The 21,571-nt window shown below is 38.8% G+C and overlaps 1 protein-coding gene across 1 annotated transcript in view; it reads left to right on the forward strand.

Annotated features, from left to right (window-relative positions):
* The window catches only part of ADAMTSL3 (ADAMTS like 3), a gene marked incomplete at its 5' end in the record, with an annotated part of 185,190 nt that overhangs the window by 127,822 nt on the left and 35,797 nt on the right, over positions 1-21,571 (forward strand). Inside the window, 5 exons of the mRNA XM_082488623.1 lie at positions 736-786; positions 4,901-5,105; positions 5,977-6,124; positions 7,618-7,702; positions 14,460-14,746. Of these exons, the coding sequence (XP_082344749.1) occupies positions 736-786; positions 4,901-5,105; positions 5,977-6,124; positions 7,618-7,702; positions 14,460-14,746 (776 nt within the window). The remainder of the gene's footprint in view (positions 1-735; positions 787-4,900; positions 5,106-5,976; positions 6,125-7,617; positions 7,703-14,459; positions 14,747-21,571) is intronic.

Below are 21,571 nucleotides of genomic sequence, written 5' to 3' on the forward strand. Positions count from 1 at the left end.
GTTGATAGTGACCTCTAACAGTTATAGATGTGCAGACTTTCAAGGTTTTTTTTCCTGGAGAGTTGATCACTATATGGAGTGGTAAGACTTCAGTAATGCTTAATGGCAATGGGTGCCAAATGTTGCAAAGCTGGAATGGGAAAATTAGGGAAAGAAAAGGTGCAATTAACTTTTTCCTTGCAAATTTAGCTTATACAAACAGAAAAAGGGAAGTAATACTGGATATAACACCATATTTCTTAGTATTGGAAGTGAGGCTTTATGCCTGCTTTCTCTGTGCGGTGCAGCTCAAGTAAACAGCACTAGAAGGGTGCGAAGCATGCACCATTCAGGACCAATCTAAGATTAATCCTGTGATGTGTTTATTTCACTGTCACTCATGTTCCTCAGCAGTCTTTGTTACAGATACAAGTATGTAACTATTTTCTTGTTAACAAAGTAGCACAGACCTACAGGATCCCTGACAATAAATTTCTCTGCCGAAGGCTTGCTCATTCAATTTTTTTTTTTACGGTATGAAGTGGAGAAACTGTATGGTGAATAGATGTCTATCCATGCAGAAGAGGTAAGATTATACGAGTCTTTGTTTGCCACAAGGGTAACGTGGAATGAATGTAACATTCCTTCATTTGACGTTAGAAATTGCTTACTCTAAGCACGGTCATGTAAAAGTATGTACTTGATGTACAGTCTTGGGTATGAGAAATAATGATGCAATATTTATTTTGTTGACAGTGATGGATTTAAAGAAATCATGCCCTATGATCACTTCCAGCCACTTCCTCGGTATGTATAATCAGGATAGCATATGTGTCAGCATGAGTACAATTTGCACTGCAAATACACTATTTGAGTACTCGGATCATGGAACGTCTTCTGATTTTTTGGTGTACAGGACACCAAGTTTATAAAAATCCTGTACACATTTTTGAAGCTTGTGATTTTTTTCAGTCTCCTCTGGATGATTAGCTTTACAGTAAGAGGTTAATGCGTTCTTCTTGAAAATATCAATGTGGAAGACTTTAGAATAAAGAATTGTCCCACCAAGCCTTCTCCTGCTGTAGTGCTGAGAATAGCATCTCCTTTAAAATGCATGTATGAATTCTTGACTTGAAAGGTTTTTATTGTGAAGATGTATGCAATTAATATATTCTTTTATAGAATAGGTCTTCTGTGTTATAGGACTCTAGAAATTCTTTTTCCCTTGTGACGTCTTGTTCTTCTGCTCTTCTTTAGACCTACACTCGACATCAAGGCTTGACATGTCATTTTAAAGATACTGAGTTGTCTGAATATCTATTGCCTAAAATTAAGTTATCGGAACACAGTTTGTTGCTTGCTTTCCACCCCCCACCCCCCTCCCCGCATCAGTCACAAGAATGTAAAAATTCTCTGGAAGTTTTAGATGTTTTGTAAAGGATGTTAGGACTAAAAAGCATTGAGCCAGATTTACTGTTAATGTAAAGAATTATGGTTGATGAAGTTAGATGCAGATTTATCTGAGTTGAGCCTCTGCTTTATTATGTCATGAAATGAATAATGTGTATTTTTCCAAAGAAGTAAAGATATGAAGTAATAAGAATGAAATCATAGACTTGCACGGCTCAGTGGAGCTACTGATTACAGCTGATATAAATGTCATAGTTTATTTCTGTAGCAATTTACACTTGTTGTGGATCTGCTGTCCTGTGCTGTACTTTGGCTTTCATACATATATATTTTTTTCCTCTACAGACTTATCCTATAAAATTCCATAATTATATTCTGTGTCTCTCCCCTTCCATTTCTTCTGCCAATTCCTTTGTATTTCAGATCTCCTCTGGAACTCAGCACAATTTATTTACATGAGTATTTCATCTTCTGAACTGCTCAGGGCTTGGAGACCAGTTGGAAGAGAAATTTAATCCCCCTTTCTGTGCTTTACTGTGCTCAGCATGTTTGCATGACACTGGTGAAATAGATTATATCTGTGATAAAGCCGTGGGCAAGTTCTCTTATTTCAAACACTGAGAACTATAGACAAAAGCCCACTTCATTTTGATAACTCAGTGCGTCCTGTCAGAAGGTATGGTGGTCTTCCTGGGTGAAGAAGAAGTAAGAACTGTAAGACAGCAGACAGCCAAGCAGGACTCAGAGTTGGTGCCAGCAGGAAGAAGAGAGAGGAACAGGCTGTGTGCATAAAGAAACGCAAAGGAGGTGTAAAAGCACCTTTTCTTGCTGGGATTTCTGAAAGAAAACAGCAGCTGAAACAGCCAGTTTGTGTACCTGCATCGTGAGGTGAATCTGGTCCAGTGCAGGTGCAAGTCTTGCTTCAGTGTAGCAGGATGTATTTTCTCCGTGCTGTTGCCTGTCAAGTAACTGCAATGCATTAGTCTGCACCAGTTCTGCTGGGGCTTCTTCCACCTTTTCTTTTTGCTTCTTCTTTTCTTACCCGTTTCTTACGTGCTAACCCAAGACTGTCCTTGCAAAGCAGGCAGAAAACTAGGTATGCTTGAGCAAAGCTCTACAGGCTCCTTCACCTTGACCAGCAGTCGTACATCACACCTCCTACATAACACGAGGGCCATGTGAAGGGCTGCTTTGCGGTCCTGTGGTGTTTCCCACTACTTTCCCATTCACACGAGGAAGTTGTGGGAAAGTCATGGTGCGCGCCGCAAGATCTTGAAAGAGTTCTCCTGTGGCTAGAGTTGTAAATGCCCCACTGAAATATTTTTACAGATGGAGAATTCTTTTGAAATAAATAGAAAAATTTCCCAGGATGAAAATTTTCTTTTAAAGCTTTTGGAATGCCTCCATTTATTTCAGACTTGTTGGACTGTTGAGGATCCCTTGACAGCTGTGGGTTCTGGAAAGTATCTTCTTGACTGCTTGCCCAAGACCCCCCTTTTCCCCAGTAGCCATGGACCTCACTCCATCTTGAAAATGCTTATGGGAGTATGGGATCTGGAGTGTGTTCGAAACTGATGAGATAAAGAAAAACAACTATAAAACTTTATGCTATAAACACTTGTGCGGCTAGTATTACATATAGCTCAGTGAGCCTTATATATATAAATCCATGAGCTGCTAATTCATTGAACAGTTAATTGCTCTTTAGTTCCTGACTTTTTTTAAAGAAAATGAGTTAACGCTCGCTGTTCATTTAAGTCAAAAGTGTAGCTGTTGCTCTTCAAATGTATTTTGTACTTGTGATATGGTATCAGTATCTGGGCATGTAGCTTTATTCTGCGTGCTTTTGAGTATATACTCTATGGTTTACATTCCATGGGTTGCTGTATGTTTCATACTCATTCTTCTCTTGAGCCTATGCATGGTTAATATGTTTTTGTAGGCAGTTTAATGAATTGATTAGAATAGGAAGTGTCCTTGATTTACCTGCTGTATCACAGAAAGTGAGTCGTAATTACTTAAATTTACCTTTGACTACAGGCCTTTGCTTCACCTCTTCTGAGATTATGACTTACTTTATGTTAGCTAAGTTACTCTTGATTAATTGATTTTGGCGGGATATTGTAGTACTTGCTGAGTCCATTGTTCATAAAGGATATAATTTTTTTCATGATCCTTTCAGAGCCCCTGCAGTTGTAGTAAGAATAATTTTTAAGCTAACAAGACATTGATGAACCATAAGATGTGCTACAGAACTCAATCATTTCCCAGGGCTTAGCTTTGATTTGGGTTGGGTGGTGGAAAGAAAGCAAGAGATAGGAGGTGAAGGGTGAGGAATAATTGTGTGGGGCTTGGTGGAACCTGTAGACAAATGCTATGATAGAAGCCTGTTATCTCTAAACGTGGCAGGAGTGGTGCGTTATTGAAGTTAGTTTTTGTTGGGAAGTGATTGCTTCAATGTACATTCATGCTACGACCAAGAGATAAATGAAACGGTTTGTAACCTAAAATCCTCCATGTAATTCTCACTTCAGATGGTGCAGCAATTTCCCTATTTATTGTAGTTAGGTCGAACATCGCGGATAGATGGCCATTTTGAAGACATTCCCTCCCAGCAGGTTGTTTGTCTTCCCTGTGTTGGAGGCTACTACCCCGCAGCTCTGCTGGTTGACAGGGCTGTGTGTTTTCCTTAATCTGTGCATCTCCCTGCGCCAGGAGAAATCAGCTAGGTTAGCTGAAGCAGCTGAAATGGATGAGCCGCTGTCTTTTGCTTGAAGCAAGCTGAAAAGTGTGAATACAGACTCGTTCACCAGCATTTTAATGAGGGTGGAAAACTCTTGCAGAACTGCAGTGATGATCAGCCAAATGGTAGCTGTCACAATTTAATGTGTTCACAGTCCTTATGGATGAACGCAGTTTGAAATGAAATGGCTGGGTTTACCCAAAGCAAGCATTAGAGTTCCCATAAAAATTCTTCCATGAGCAGGTTTTTTAAGGGTAGTCTGCATGATGTGGGCAGTGATGAGCAACTGTGGGTAATAACACCCTCAGTCAGCACAGACAGATCTGTCTTTGTCTTTGGACTTCATATAATCTCAAGTACACATGCTTCTTGATCTCTGACAATGGAATAAGAGTATATGTGACCATGTGAATTAACTGTGCAAAATAGTCTATTTTGAAGATTTAGACTATTTGCAAGTAAAATCATTCCAGTAATCGAGCTTAGTATATTTAGGGTCGTTAATTCATGTATGAGAATAAGATTTTCAGTTATTTTGGGAAATTCACTTTAAATTTAGAGTTCTATTTTTGCTTTCATTTTGCCTGGAATAATGCAAGGTAGCTCTGTAATTTAATGTATTTATATTCAGTGTGCGGTAAGAATCCAGCAACCCAACTATCTGGGTTTTAGTGACACTAAGATTGGATTCAGTATTTTGCACTTCTAATAGAGGTTAGTAGAATTAAAAATAGCCTTATATTTAATATATGCGAGTTCTTTTTCCAGGTGGGAACATAACCCTTGGACTGCATGTTCAGTTTCCTGTGGAGGTGGTATTCAGAGGAGAAGTTTTGTGTGTGTAGAGGAGACCATTCATGGAGAGATACTGCAAGTGGAAGAATGGAAATGCATGTATGCCCCTAAGCCCAAAGTCATTCAAACCTGCAATCTGTTTGATTGTCCTAAGTGGGTGGCAATGGAATGGTCTCAAGTAAGTTGAAAAGTAATTTGGACCTTTATTCTTGTTTTCTAAAGAAAGCCTCTACTTTTTTGTTACCATGTGTTTGTGAGCACAGGGCTGTCACAAAAATATAGCTCTGCAAGCATAATACATACTTAATAGGAGAACTTTGTGCTAAGTTATTTGGCCTGATAATCAGAATGTTAACATGTCTGTGTGCAGAAAAATGCATATGGAATTATGTATGCCTGTTGAATTCCTGCTTGACGTGGAGGAGAAATTAGAGGCAGAGGTCAGGCCCTTTTGCAGTTAGGTCATTTGTCTCTCAGTTCTTGATAAATGTAATATTTCACTGCATGTAATAGCTAAAGGCATGTCTGTCTAGGGGCTGACGTGTCTGTAAGGGTGATTTTCCAGCATTCTTACCTTTCATTATAGTAACAAGCACATAAAGCCAACTTATCTTGGCTGTAGTTATCTGATACAGTCAGATAGCTCAACACTTCTATAATACCTTAGTTCATCCAAATGACATCACTGACATATAGTGAAGAAACTGTTCTTGCAGCACGTCTGACCCAGCTTTAACTGAAAATGACCACTGTGAAAGAGCATATTCTCAGTACGTAGCCACCTCTGTTTCAGACTCTTGCCAATCAGATAAGCTTTACAGAACCCCGAGAAATCACTTGCGTTCCCAAAACTTAGGCACTTTTTCCAGCATCAACCCTTTCTTTATTCACCTAGCGATGCAGGGACAAACTCATACGTCTCTCATACCTGATTGATTGTGGAGCAACTTTAGTGAACGCATCATCAGTACTTCTAACTTGCTTTTTAACACTATTTGTAAATATAATAAAAAAGAAACAGTGTGAGATGGTTGCATTGTCTCCTGCAGTGTACAGTGACCTGTGGCCGAGGCTTGCGTTACCGAGTAGTGCTGTGTATTGACCACCGTGGGCAGCATGTCGGTGGCTGTAATCCACAACTTAAACTGCACATAAAAGAAGAGTGCATCGTGCCAATACCATGTTACAAGCCAAAAGGTAACTGGAATTTTGTCTGGGTCTGTTATTGTTTTACATTTTTGTTAAGAGAATTAAAAGCCCCTGGTAACCTTTTTCAGAAATGCCAGAAGCTGGACTTTACTAGGACTTATTTCAGTCTTGGCAGAAACAACCATTTTAATTATTGGTGCTAGGAAAAGAGCCCTGCTGATATTTTTTGCTGATAATGTGGCCAGACTGTCACGAGGTGAACATGCTAACTAAATCTATATAGCCTGGTCAAATTGGGAAAACCAGAATTAATGAGTTCAACATGGTGAGGAAGAGCTGTTCAATAATAGTCAAAGTGGGAATGACACTCCATATGTATCACCTGGGAACTTTTTTGTTTGCATCTCGTTAAATGAGTCAGCATTCTCAGTGGGCCTCATCTGTTCATTAAATTATAATCAAACTGGTTTCCTTCTCGCTTCTCAATTTCTGCATATTTAAAATGTCTGTAGCAGTGATGTAGGTTGACAAATATTCTTTAAAAGAGTTGGTAAGGTTTCAAACTGTAGGTGGGAAGGTGAAAAGAAGAAACAAAGATGAGAGGGGAAACTGGTATATCTTGTCCCTTGCTCATTTCTGTCCCTCTGGGCCCAGAAAATTTTAGTGGGTGCTACTCCCATTCTTTCAGTTTTTATTTGAAAGGCTGTATTTCAGACCTTCACAACTCACCATAAAGATTTACGTAGAAAAAGTGAAAGCTGTCTGTGTAGACAACGCTGTTTCTCTTCAGGATGTTTTCAGACTCTAGAGAATTCTTTAAGTAAGAAGTGCCTCTTTGCTAAGGCAATCCTGCTTTAGCAGGGGAGTTGGACTAGATGATCTCTAGAGGTCCCTTCCAACTCTGATAATTCTGTGATTGTGTGAAGTAGAAAGTAGCACTGAAATTTTAAGAACCACCTTCTGGGGTTTTCCTTAAGTTTGGGGGCACAGATCCTCAATTGGCTTACAGTACTCCAAGAAAAAGTATCACAGAAGTGCAGAATGTATAGACAGATAAAAGAAGCTAGTGTTGTTTTTTAAATTAATTTCCAATTTTGGGAAAGCTGGCTAACTCAAAAAACCAAACCAATTTCTCTGGAATTTTTCTAATGAAGCCAGTCTATCTGGAGAGCAATGTATGTTTGATATGCTTGGGCTTCTTTTTCAGCTATAAACTGAGATTATGAGGATAATCCATTACACTGAGATATAAAATACAATCTACTAGAAACTGCCTGCATTTGGGGAAGATGTGGGAAGGAAATAAATGATTAAACAGGAATGGAAATTGGATTATTGGTACTCTTAGTAAAAAGGGTGCCAAAATGGAGCTCAAACATGAAGAAATTTTATAGTAGATTATGTTTTATTATGCAGTTTATTCAAAAGCATTAGATAAATAGGCAATGTAAAGTATGAAGTGCTAAGGTGAATAATGCTGACATCTACTTATTGCTTTGATTTTGGAGGAATTACTGAATTATTTTTTTTTTCTCTAACAGAAAAAAGTCCAGTGGAAGCAAAATTGCCATGGTTTAAACAAGCACATGAAATGGAAGAGACCAGAACAGTCTCAGAAGAGCCAACGTAAGTATATTGTCTTTTACAGTGAAGAAACATTTCCGGCATATTTTGCAGTACATCTAGAACGCCTGTTGTTATGCAGTTTGCTTTGACATTTGGCCCTCCTTGGGACGTGAGTTGTGTTGTGAGCTGTTCCTAATTTTACATCTCAATGGCTTTGCTTCTGGAGCTCCTGTTGTGGATGACACAGAGCTACTCTATTATAGTGTCCCTATATCATTCAAGCAATGCAAAGGGATCTTAATTTAGCCTAATTAAGTCCTAATTAAAGCATGTGGAAGCATTTCAGCAGATGTAAATTAAAGAAATTCAGTTTTATCCCAGTTGTTGCTGTTACCTCAAGAATGTAGTGGTTGTATAAAAATTAAGAGGTACTTTGTAGGGTTGCCAGCATTTCCGTGGGGGGTGCGACCAATGCATAAAGAAAGTAAGGGAAACCTGCTGATCTCTGAGCTTAGCTGAATCTGTGGGGATAAGTTGTGATATTTTACACGTGTGTGTGTGAAATAAGATCTGGATTTTGTGAGTCCCCTTAAAAGCTGACGGAGGTAAGCCTCGCAACATTTAAGTCCTGAGGATGAAAGCATGACTTAAATCCAGCTGCACGTCTTCCTGTCGCTTGTATGTTAGGGCATCTGCACAGTTGCTTGTATCCCCCGTGCATATGTGTATCTAATATATTCAATATATAATAACTTTCTAGAATGTAGTAACTTTCTATAAGGTTTTTGTGAGAGATTTTGAACAGTGTTCTGTTGTGCTTAGCCAAATTCCGCACTCATCTGTAGTATTGCTAGTTTAAAATAATTTAGATGAGCTTACTGAAGTTACTTTGGATTTATATTGCTCTGAGAGCAGAGTGTGCCCCATAACTTCTTATTTTTCTTCATCTAGCTATTCCTGATTTTTGGCACACATGCACCAACAGGTGTGATCATGAGTAATAAAATCTTTACACCTGCACTGACTCACAGAAGAAACCTCTTGCCAAACAGGTGTTTGCATAGTTATGGTGACTCTACTTTAAACTTCACTGCTCTAGCCTCTCAAGTCAAGTGTCAACCTACTGTGAGCAGTTATTTCACTCTCCAAATTGGTGGCCCTGAATTCAGGCAGCGTAGTAGCAAAGTTATAAAAATAAAGTGTGATTGTCAAAGGGAGTGATGCAATCAAATGTGCCTGTTGAATGTCAGCATATCAGAATGAAGGTATATGAGGCCACCTCTAGAGAGGATTCAGCATGAAGCTATAAAGAAAATGATCTCTAGCATTACAGATTCATGCTGTGGCAACTGTGAGCTAATGTAGTTAGTTTTTAGGATTCTTCAGCAGCAGTCTGACAGAACAAGCAGGGAGGACTGGCAGGAGCACAGCATGCTAGTTCGGAGTATATTTAGAATATAATAGAGCTGAGCCGGAAACTTTGTAATGGGTTCCTTTGTACCTTGTCCTTACAAGGAAAGCAGTTATTCATGCCGTCCTAGACATGACCAATGTATTCCACTGCAGCCTCCCAGTGTGAATGCAGCCATGTGTTTGAGTTCTCAGTGCATGTCCTGTCACAGCTGTGCAGTTTTGCAGTTTCCTGTGGGTCTTTTTTTTTTTCTTTACTTACTCTGGACACCTAGATTTTCATCATCTTTCATTCTTGATCCTAAATCCTTTCCTGAGAGTCTCCTTTGCATTTCCAGGAGCATCTTCACCTAAGTCAAAAAACACTTCTCCAGCCGCTTCTTGCTGATCACTCCTCTCTGCTGTCCTTCTCTTTACGGAGGTGTGGCTGCAGTGCTGTGCTTTCATACTCTGGCTGTTCTGGGCTCTCCTGGGACACAGCCGTAACGCTGCAGCCAGATTCCCCTGTAGTTTCTTTTTTACCTGTCTCCTGCTGCCCCCTGCTCTTAGTTTATTCTTGTAAGGAAGTTGGCAGGTAAGGAGAAATGAGAAATAACTGATCCCTGCCTCCACCCCTTTTTGCAGATCGCCTCTTGGTCATGTGGACAGAGGTTTGCAAACAGCAATTTCTCACTAGATGCTTTAAATCTCATGCCTTAACTGCTCCTGTCTTTTAGCTGGAGTGAGATTTTTGGGTCAGGGTTTAGGATTTAAAAAGTAACCCTAACAAGATGTTGTTACTTCTCCCAGAGTACATTATAACAAGATTTCCCTCTGGTTTGGATCTTTTTAACTTTGTTTTCTGTAATTTACATGTGGCACAGTGATAACTCATAGCCTACCTCTGCCTAGCAGGAGGCTTATGATTTCCTTGGTAAAATGCCATCACTTTTAATTTTATTTATTCTCTTGTCATCCAAACTTAAACCACAATATGAAGTCTCAACTTCTAGCCCATCCTTTATTACAACTGTCTTTCTATGCTTTTGTGTGATATTTTAGTTGATAATGAATAAGAGAATAAATGCAGCTGCGTTTTAGAACCCACAAATGATGGATCTGCCAAAAGTAGCTTGTGGAAGATAAATACTTCTGCCGCTGTGGTCTACCACGGCTGGTGTCCTGAATTTACATAGAGGGGGAACGTTCAAAAGCTTCTTTTTTTTCATTATTAGCAAAATAAAAAATGACTGCCCTTAAAGTGAGGCCAAGAAAAATGTAGGTCTGACCTTTTTAGTTTTTAGTTGTGGAATGTGATGACAGTTGATACCAATCATTATTTTAAACGTTCTTCCCTTGAGCCTTCTTAGTTACAGTGGGATTCGCAGAGAAGCTCCAGCAAGGTTTTTGCATCCTTTTTATTAATAATTCTAAGTTAAAGAAATAGACACCTCAACTGCCTTTCCCTGTCATGGCTTAGGACAAAGCTAAAACGCTTTCAAAAGCTGATATATTTTTTCAGCAACCTGAGCTAAAAAGGTTTGTGGAGTTGCACTCGCCAAATGTGAAATACGGTGTCTCTCAAAAGATTGCTGCTCTTTGCGTTTGAGTCATTTTCACAGAAATGTCCCCATCGTGACTTTGGTGATAGACGATTACACATTTTTCACAGCTTCTCTGAAAGTAGACTGATGATTTTGTCCAACGCAGTACACACGAGGCTAATAAAACCTGGCAGTGCAACTCTGCTTAGAGCAGGCAAGGGTGGTGCTTCAGGCAGGGCTAGGGTGCCGGCATCGTGGAAGTTCTGCCCCAGTAAGCAGCCAGCATTTTAGATGCTTCTGCAAACTTTTATCCAGGCCCCTTGGCGCAGTAGAGTTGGACTGGAAATATCACAAAAGCAGCCTCTTTTTTTTTTTTTTTTTTTTCAGGATTTAGGCATTTCCTGTCTTAACTGAAAGCAAGAACTGCAGGCATGAGGAAAAAGAAATATATTGAGACACCATGTTTTCCAAGTCTTTAGAAAGCTCCAGAAGGCTGCACTGAGTTAAGTTTTGAGTTCAGATTCAATTTGGTTGGGTTGGGCTGTTCTGTTCCAGTTTTGTCATCAGTAGTTTAGGTCACTGCTTCATTTTCCAGGTCATCCTACACTGGCTTTTTCAGAGTGTGCCGTGTAAATGCACATTTCCATTAGTTTTAGACGGATAACGTTGCATCAGGGACATACTCTCCACTGTCTCTGTAGTGTGTACATCATTTATACCTGTGCAGATGATTATAGGAGCATTTAATTTCCACATTGCTGTATAAAAAGGCTGATTGTGAAAAGTTGTGCCTGCTCAGATTTGCATTTTTCTGTTCTTTTCCTTTTTTTAATCAGAAGTGGAGCCTCATCTACGAACTTAGTTAAAGACCTCAGAAGATTTTCAGAGTTACCACCATCCTATCCATTCCATTATAAATTCCTAATGACCTGCAAGGTTTCATAATACAAGTGCTTTGATGCTTCTTAATCCTAATCTGAGATCGCCCTAAGTGTATGCCCATCAAAGGCAGAGTGAAGTATTGTGTCCAAAGCATTGTGACGTGTGTGCTGTGAATGCCACTTCTGAGGCCCATGGGAGTTTGCTTTAATGATCTATCGCAGGCTTTGGTTCTGCATATGTTAAAAAATAAAAACAAACACTCGTAATCCTGAACTCAAAATTCAGATACAATGCCAACCTCTGGAGCTCTGTCACTCTCCAGTCAGTTCCTTGCTCTGATTTTGTATTAGCAGTCTCCACTGGCTTCTGTCGAAGGTACTTAAAACGTGACTTTAACACGGTCATCCTTTGAGAAGTTCTATAATTTAGGATTTTAATAGCTAAATATTCATATGACTAGTTTAGCAAATGCCAAGGTAGAATAAAAAGTATTTTGAGCTGTTTTGGGTTTTTTTATCTTGCACTTCACTGAAAAAAATACCAGGCACTAACATTCAACAGGAAAACCTCAATTATAATATAGACTTGCTATAAGTCAAAGAAAAAATGCTTAGAATTTTCTAAGTTTCTTTATAAATCAATTGGTTGCTGAATGAAAAGATTGCTGTGGTTCAAAATTTCCTTTCATTTATACAGGATTTCAAAAGAATGCATCATACATTATTTTTGGAATGTTTTAATGCACTCAACTAACAATATACAAAGCTAATACTAATTTCTGGTATGCTGCTGTCATACTTTTACCAAAAAAAAGTTATTTGCTTTCAGACTGTAAACTGTTAGGTGCGGTCAGAACACCAACCAACTCTTTTCAACTATAAATGTCCATCAATTTCATTTTTCCAATTAGGTACAGAATGGCAAATTTTGCTGACTTACACTCTTTTTTTACACAGAAAGAGGGGAAAATCATAATTTTTTTAAGCTTATGCACAATGGCCTTGTTCCAATAAAGCACTTAAACACAAGTTTAACTCTGAACACATTATAGGCCTATTGATTTCAAAGGACTGCTAATATGCTTAAAGTTAGGCACATGCTTAAAGTTAGGCACATGCTTAAGCATTTTGCTGGATGAGGGTGATTTTGCCATGGCTACCCTATGTAGTTTGTGTGACTGTCTTTAAAAAGACTGTGGGATCTGATATTTCAGGGCTAAGCTGATTTTGTCTACTGGGGTAAGACAGAGCCTTCCTTTGCAGCTCTTCTCACAGATGTTCACTTAGAATTTGTTATCAAAAGCATCTGGACATTGACCCCTGCCAGCTGTGCCATTGGACTCAATGGGCTGTTGGGTTCTGCCGGTAGGGTATTTAGTCAGATTTTATCCCTGTAGGACACAACCATCCACCTTCTTGATGATACTCTTCCAATAAAAATCAGTCTGGTCACCTACTTCAAAGGTAGTGAGGCCGGTTCAGTGATGAGCACTTCCAGTTTGCCTTGGTTTCAGGAGGAGCTGGGGATATTGTGCCCTTTACTGAAGTCTCTCAAGGACCAGTGAGCTCAAACTAAAATTTCGAGGCTCTGTTCAAGGAAGCTTTGAAGTGACAGGAGTTGACATCTTTATTTATCTTCATACTAGAGTTGTAAAGGTATTTCTTCAACATCTTAAACAATAACCAGTTATCTTGTAACCTTCATTGGAAATGGGAATAGTCTTTTCCACAGGAGACGGTCTGTCTTGGGCTGTATCCCAAGCACAGCTTGAGTGACTACGCCATACGCTGAGTTAGAGTATCCTTATGGGTTACCCACTCATCTGTTCTCCTTTCTTCTATTTGATTCTTCCTCTGTATATACTGGCAAGAAGTTATTGGCTCAAGATGATAAACTGTCCACAGAATCAACCACGCTGTGTTGACATTTTTCTATGCTTACTGTGTATGCAGAGCGTAAATACTGATTTTTGTCTTACACAACTGTTCTTGTATTTGTAAGGGCAGCTTTCCTGCAGTAAGGAGAAAGATAATTCTTAATCAAAGATAAGGAGAAAATCTTTGAATCCTAATTTGAATTTTTCCTTCCAAATACATTTTTAGCATTGATCAAATATATCATCCTATATCTCCTGTTTATGTTTTGATCATCGGCATATTTGGACATACAATAAAGAGCAACTGCAACCTTTCGAAAAAATGGCCTGTGAAACTCTGTACTTGATTTCTTATAAATTGTACCCCAGAGCCATTCAGGATGACTTTATTAATGAAATTCAGCCCCTTGGCTGTAGTGTCATTTTGAAATTCACTATCAGATATTAATGTGACCCTTGAAGTCAGAGAATATTATAGACTAAAACCTCCTTTTATTCAGTATATTCATGATCTGTAAAATAAGATTTTACTATAGTTCATCAGAAGCATAAATGCTTTCTAATAAAAATGATGGATTATAGACTGAGCCTGTTAGACCTCTTTATTGAAGATGAGGGGCTTCTTACAAGATTAAATCTGAACAGCAGCCTGAGGTGGTATGCATTGGAGATAGCTAGATTTGAAAAGTCCTCTTCTCCTGTCTGGTTGCTGATTATTAGTATGACATAAGGTGATGGCCTTTCTCAGATTAAGCAGACTGCAAATATACTTTTGGCATATGCCTAAGTCTGCATACCTGGGGAGCTATTTTACATTGTATAGGTATGTATTCACGGAGTTTATCCTTTGTTTCCACTGAAGAAGTCTGAGAAAAGATGATTCTTTCTTCTCTTTTCCTACATCTTTTCTTTTGTGAATTTTGAGAAATGGTCTAGGATGAGAGGCAAGTGAAGGACTTATGATACTTGATTATGCATTATGTTTAAGCATCAAATAGTGTTATGTATTGTCTGCTTTATGTATAAACACACGTTTATGTTTTAGCTATGTTTTAACTGTGCATGCACAGACACAATTACATGGAATAAAATGACAGTGTTTCTACTGCGCTGTGATTATTTGCAGGTTTATTCCTGAACCCTGGTCTCCATGCAGTGTCACGTGTGGCAGTGGCGTACAGGTGCGAGATGTGAAGTGCCAAATTCTTCTTGCATTTACTCAGACTGAGGTTGAGCTGCCTGAGGAGGAATGTGAAGATGTGAAGCCACCAACAGAACGAGTCTGTCACCAGGCTTCCTGTGACAGTGAACCTGTCCCCTACACACCGGAAATTTCACATGCTGAAGATGGCAGTGTGATTTATGACTGGGAATACATTGGTTTTACTCCTTGTTCAGCCACATGTCTTGGAGGTACCTTTAGTTCTTTATTTATTTATCCTGAGTTGTAAGAATTTGGCATTGTTTGACATTGTTGGGTCGTCTGTTTGTGTTACCCTAAATTAGCTGTGTTGATCTGTTGGAAAACATGCAGCTTCAAGTTTTAAGTTATTTCTAGGTCATCCATAGAGTATTTCAACTTCATATCCTGTGTTCAAACACCAACTTTATTTGGTTAAGTAAGGTGCAAGAAGCTGTTGATACAGCAACTTGCTTTAGTCGTGTTGCTGCAGGAGTCTCAGCTGCCAGGTAGTTGGTGGTACTGGCACGTTTGATGCATCAGTGATGGGCATAAGATGACCTTTCTTTTCCTAGGAACTGAAAGTGTATAGCCGCAGAGTTAAAATTCCCCAAATGCCACCATTTTCTGCAGTACAGTAGGGATACAAAGTTGTAATTAGAGAGACTTTCTTTCGGTGTGACCTGCATGAAGATCAAACGGGAGTTTGTTTAGGTCTTGGTACAGTATATCACTCCATAGGAACTCTGTGCCATACATCTGTCTGCAAGTAGTCAGGCACATTCCTGTTTGGATGTAATTGAATCTCTCTGTCGTCCTAAGTACATGTTACTAGACAAGGTTGCTCGTGTTGCTACTACATACTGTACTTTGGGACTGAACACAAGTGAGTTATGAAGTGTTAAGTGGAGGCAGTGGAATTGTGAACGCACCTATATACGACAGGACTGATGACATCAGTGGGAAGCGAAGACAGTTGTACCCATAGAAGAAATAAAAAATGTAGAAAAGGGGAGAACAGAAACAATTGGAAGCAGAGAGCCAGTCTAGAGCTCTCAGAAGGCAGCCTCCTTTGTACTATTCACCACTTCAAACCTTGAAGACAGAAGTTGGGAGGGATGCCCTAGAATGCTATCGGCAGGATGGTGAGTGACTGATAAGTGCCTTCTTTATCCTCTACTACTGCTGTTTACTGATGGGGTTGAGCCATAGGAATATCAGCACAAAAGCTGATGCATCCCATTCCATCTGCTGCCTTCAGTGGGCATTTTGACTGGCAAGGTAGAAGAGGCTGTAGTCCAAATATATATGTACAAAAGTGAGACGGTAGTGAGAGCTGTTGTGACTCAGTGTTTCTGTTTCTTCGTTTTAATGAGGGAAGTGTTTTTAGAAATAAGGAAATTTTACTCTAAAACAGAAACAAGGCTTTCATTACTACTAAATTTGTAGTTCTTTTTGTCACATCTCAACTGATTCTTGCAATATACAATCATTCCATTGCCATCTTAAATCCACTTTACTACTGCTTTTTAGCCAATATCTTTGTCAAAGGTGTTCTAAAACTCCAAAGTTTTTGAATTTTGATGATATCAGCAGACATATAGGCTGAAATAATCTCTAGGCTTTGCCTGTTCTTTTGTATTGCCTGTCTCTTAACTTGTGAGTTTGTCCATGCAAAAACGTTCACATAAAAACTTACACTTGGAGTGCAAGCTGACGGTAATTTAAGGAGCCTGTACTGAAGACCTTAGTTTCATTTGCTGGCACAAAGGAACTTCAAAATGACTGATGAGCAGAATCCTATGCTCAGCTTAATTTTGTTCCTGAGGGAGCTGAGTGTGAATTCCTCTGCTGACTTCTGGCACTTTCATGAATTTGTGAGGTTGCTTGACCCAGAATTGTCCAATAGGTGTTCATATAATCTTACCATTTGTTTGATGCACAATAGAAATGATCCATTTAAAGAAGTTTGAAAGAAAAAATCTGGTTGTGTTCTTCAGACTTCTGTGGTATCACTGGTGCTATGTCTAGACATTTTTCTTATGTGATGCTCCTGGGAAATGTGGGAAGCTGTCAGGATATTTTATCAATGAACAGCTTCAGAAGTCCCTGAACTGTTATGCTAGTTAGGTAGCAGTGATTTTTTTCCTTCTATCAGTTCTGGTCTTCATGCTGCCTTGGCAAAGGCTTTCAAACAGACCAAAAATTACCTGCCGATAAATAGTTTTAAGGGAACCAGACATCTCTTCTGTTTCCAACTTATTGCAATGTACTGACTAATGATCTCACTGTCTACTATTTTTCCATTGTGTAGTTCAAAGGAGCTGATCCATTTCTGCAAAGTTTTATGTTCAAATCTCATTTCAATTAGATGAACTCTTTCATTACAAGAAATAAATGTTGTCTGAGTTTGGAATATCCCAGTGTAATGTAAATTATATTAGGTACTTTTTCTCTAGTATGTATGTATCTAGCAGTGGCTATCAAAATAAATTCCTGTGGATTTCTGTATCCTTGGAACTCCCTACCCCCATTTCTTAGTGCTTGACTCTCTGAACGAGGGAAAAGTCTGCAGGGTCTAAGTAGGCTGGAAGCTTTATAGCCACTGTTTGAGCAAGGACCGAATCTCTGTTTCCATGCTTGTCACTCACACCTCTCTTTAAATCCTCATACAGACTAGACTTTGAATTCAAACTCTCCTCTGGTCCCTCTCCAAAGCAGACGTAAAAATGCAGATGGAAACATTGTTTTTGAGGTATTAGAATTACAGAGATAAAGCATTCTGCAAGGCGTTATCAAAAATCATCTTTACTTACCAGTTCATCATATTTAGTGGGCTCTAGAGCATTAGTAACACGAGTCTTTGGTCACTTTGTGTGCTTTCTGCACCAAATCTGTGTGGCTTGTCTTGCAGCATATTGGGTGCCATAAAACTTACGACTGTAAGCAGTATGCCTGTTAGCATAGTTAATACTGCTTTCATCAATCTTTCCATGGCTGCAAATAAAAGTTGTCCAGGCTAATTGAGGCAGACATCACCTTCAACATCCATAGGAAACTCTGTAACCATCCTGAAAACTAAAGATCTATTTTGTCTTCAGTGACTGAAGAAATCCCAAACTGAAAATAAGCCAACTGTGTGCTCGGGGATCTCAGGATTTGCCCTCATTTTCCCAGAATGTTGTGGTGTTTTTTTTCCAATCTGAAGAACTTTGGCCCTGATACAAGAGCCCACGACATAAGTATAAGTTTAATTTTCATAATGTTGTCAGTGAGAAGTAATAGTTATCAGAATAAAGAGTACGCCTGAGGAGAAGAAATGTTTTTCTTGTAATCTGTAGTATTTCTCTAGTGTTGTCAATCATTTAACTGCTCTATAATATTTTAAAGGGATGTTTTCCATTTAAAAAAATAACTGAACGTTTTCTGGGTCCTTGATTAAAAACACCTTTGCAAAAGGCATATTTTGGTTTTTCAGTGTAATTATTATTATTTATATTCCATATGCTTCAAAAATTATGATTCAGCCCCCCCCCCCCCCAAGTCATTACATTGCCTTAAAAATAATAAGTTTAAACAATAAATACATATGCACTTCTTGTTGGTTTCTCTGTGGCTTTGGAAGCCTGAGGGTGCGGTCAATCTGTGTATTCAGGCTTTTGTCTGGACCATAATTGCTAAAAGTTTACTATTTTATTTATAAGGAACCTGAGATTCTTAGAAAATCCATGGACTCTAAGCCAAATTTAAGGGCTCTTAAGAAAAACAATGACCGTTCTGAGAGTCACATATAAAGTTGAGAGCATTTGCAATAGTGTTGTAGGCAATTTGGTAACTGGTTAGTCCTATGACGAGTTTCATTAGCTGCAGACCCTAACTGTTTACTCTTTACAGAAGGAGTATAAATAACATTGCCAGGTTCAATAGGTTTACAGAGAGGCTCAAGCATTTGTAGGACTTGGCATTCCTTCTGAGTTATTTTCAGCTGACAGTACATATTTTTAAGCAGTCACCAAACTGAGACTATCTCATAGGAATAAATGCCCGTCCTTCCTCTTCCAGGTATAGAGAACAGATCCACCCTCTTACCATTTGCACAGCAACTTTGCACCCCCATTTGCTTTGTAGCCTAAAAAAGGCAGAAACAAAAAGCCTGGGCTTTTTTCAAGCATTCTGAGATTTTACACAGCTTCATGCACTGTGTATTTCACTGCACAGAAAAGCTTGTAAAAGAATGTAAATGTATGTGGTTTGAACGCTGGGTTAAAATAGAAAATATTCTATTTCACCGAATAGTAGGATAATTACTACAATAGTGCATCAGATTACTGTAAAAATACTTAATGCTCCCTGCTGCATACATAATGTTTTAGTTAAATTATCTACTATGTTTATATTATAAGCCAAGAAAGTCATACATATAAAACTTTGCTTGTTTGAATAATAGATTTTTCCATTTTCCAGTCAACATAGAATAAGAAATTTATCAGTGATTGAAGTTCCCAACTAATGGAAAAATTATAGTTTGGGGTGAGAACTCTAATTAATTGTCAAGACATTTGGACAGTTAAGTTCAAGCAAATGCTGTATCAATTAAGTGTAGTTATTTATTGAATAGAATCCTTGGACTGAGAACCGAGGAACAGGAAAGGGAGTGCGTGGTATGTTCATAACAACTCTTTTATATCTGCTTTGTACTTAAGGCAACAAAACAGGGTGCCATTTTCTTTCAATAAGGCCCCTTGTGGGGAGAAATCACTACTGTAGTTTGTGCCCTGTGGTTAAGTCAGTTGACAGACACACCGCATAGCAACATTTTCTTCTGGTAACACAGTTAAAGCTAGGTAGGTCAAGCTGCAAGGCAGAAGTGGTTTAATGAACTCCAGGTGGCAAGTCACAGTCAAAAACTATCACCTGGTATGACATGCCTTTTATTCATTTAGCTGGACAATTTAGCTTTTATAGCACTGAGATAAAAAGTTCCCATGGGATTATTGCCGACTTAGATGCTCTGAAAGGAATCTCATTTCATTCCTCTCCTTTGTGTGAGCTATTAAGAAGACGTTACTTATCGCAACCTGTTCCAGAGCACCATCACCTCTGAGTGTGTTTTTCCCCAGGAACACAGACAGATCAGCGAAACTGAAGGTTGGTAGCGTAGGGTAGATTTTGACTTAAAATATGGATGCTTGATATGTGCTTGATTGCCTGTCTGGTAATGTGGTTCTGTTTCTGCCAGAACACAATTTCTCAATCTTTATTTCTCTCCTGTAGACCATCAGATGTGCATTTCCTACCTAAGGGGACAGGAAAGGTGCTCCAGTTAAACAAACACTTGGGGTCAATTGGACAGAAAATGTTTGATTCCCTTGGTTGTCAGTCTGGAATAAAATAGCAGAGTTCTAGAAACCATGTTTATTTACTGGTTTGTCTTTTTTCAGGCATTTTAATGTCTGAATTATAGTAATAGTACTCGCTGTCAAAGGGTCCTCCTCAGCCCTGCTAGTAAAATATGTTTTACTCAATGCGTGTGTTCTGTGTTAATGTAATTATGAATACTTTGATATAAGAGAACTGAATAGGTTGTCAATCATATTTAAGGTCAGGTCTTCTGTTCTATAAAAATTCATCACTTTGTAGATGTAGTCAAAACATTTATATAACAAGGTCTTTCTGAACTGAAAACAAGTCCCAGAGGGGATCTAGAGGTGTATCAGAGAGCCTGAAAGAAATTGGAATCTACGTTATTGTGAAAATTGCTGCTGGTCTACTCCTGCTGAAGTGTCTGAAAGAGTTGGATGGGTTCAAGCATCACAAAGAGGGATTGTGGCCTGGGCTAGCTGGTACGCTGGACTACGTTGGAATTGTTTATAGGTAGAAGGAAGAGCTTTGGTTTCAGAAACAAATGACAGTGCTTGTGAATGTGTTGTAAAAGAGAGAAATTGGCATGGAGACGAAACTTTCAGTGTAGGATATTTCATCGCGCCCACTGGAGTCAGAATGGCTAATGATCAACAGTGCCAAGAAACCAGTGGTCATGCACAGTTGACACAGAAGCAGGAATGGTTGTAGTAGACTTTGTGTAACAATAGTGGTGATGTTTTGAAGTAATGTCATAGGTGATACCATGAAGAGGTTAGTGAAAGTTTCTAGTTAAAAATGAAACTCTCTTTGAAACCCGAGAAGTTGGTCATAAGAAAAGAAATAGAACCTGCTGCTGAAAGCAAGTTTGTGTCCTTACAAAATCACTGGAGATAACGGAAAGATAGGAAGGAAATGGATTTAAATTCTTTAAATTCTGACTCTTCAAAAGTAATTTTTACCTGAAAGCAACAAAGTATATTATTATTTCAGTGCTTTTTTGTTCTACAGGATTATGATCATCAGCCTTGCTTATATAGAACATCCCAGATACACAGGATCCCCCAAGTACATCGCTAACCATCTTGTCTTTCATGTGCACACAAGTGAGCTTTGAAATCGAGCAAGGCTTTCATACTAAAAAATATCATATATAAAATTGGATAATTACATAGTTTTAAAATAAAAGTAGTTCACAAGATGTGCATTTGCTAAGCTGACTTGTTCTAAAGCAAACTTTCATTACATTTCATTTTGAATCATAGAAATTTGAGTATTAGTAATCTTTCATGCTTTAGTAATAAGATCCAGGTAGCAAGAGCTGCAGATCAGAAGATGCCAAGAATGGTCACGAGCGAGGAAAGCTCTAGGCTGGGTCAGATTTGCTGCCTTCAGCAAAACTATTGCACCTCTTAGTCCCTGTGAGAATGGTTCTGTTTAGTCACCTATTCTCCTGACTATAGTTTCGCAAGTTTTCTACGTTTTCTTTTTTTATTATGTCTTTTGCAGATCTCTAGTTCCTTAAAGTCAAAGTAAGTGAAAAGGAATCACGTTTACCCTGGTTTTTGGCAATGAAGCCAGTAGTTGGCTTGGGACCATTACAGAACCGGGCAGATGTGTCATCTGATGGTGGACAGAGAAGTCTATTTTCTATTGGTTTTCAGAGAGGTAGAATGTCAAATCAAGCCTTTTAAACA

Source organism: Vanellus vanellus (assembly GCF_965231255.1).
Source record: "Vanellus vanellus genome assembly, chromosome: 11".
Lineage (NCBI taxonomy): Eukaryota > Metazoa > Chordata > Aves > Charadriiformes > Charadriidae > Vanellus > Vanellus vanellus.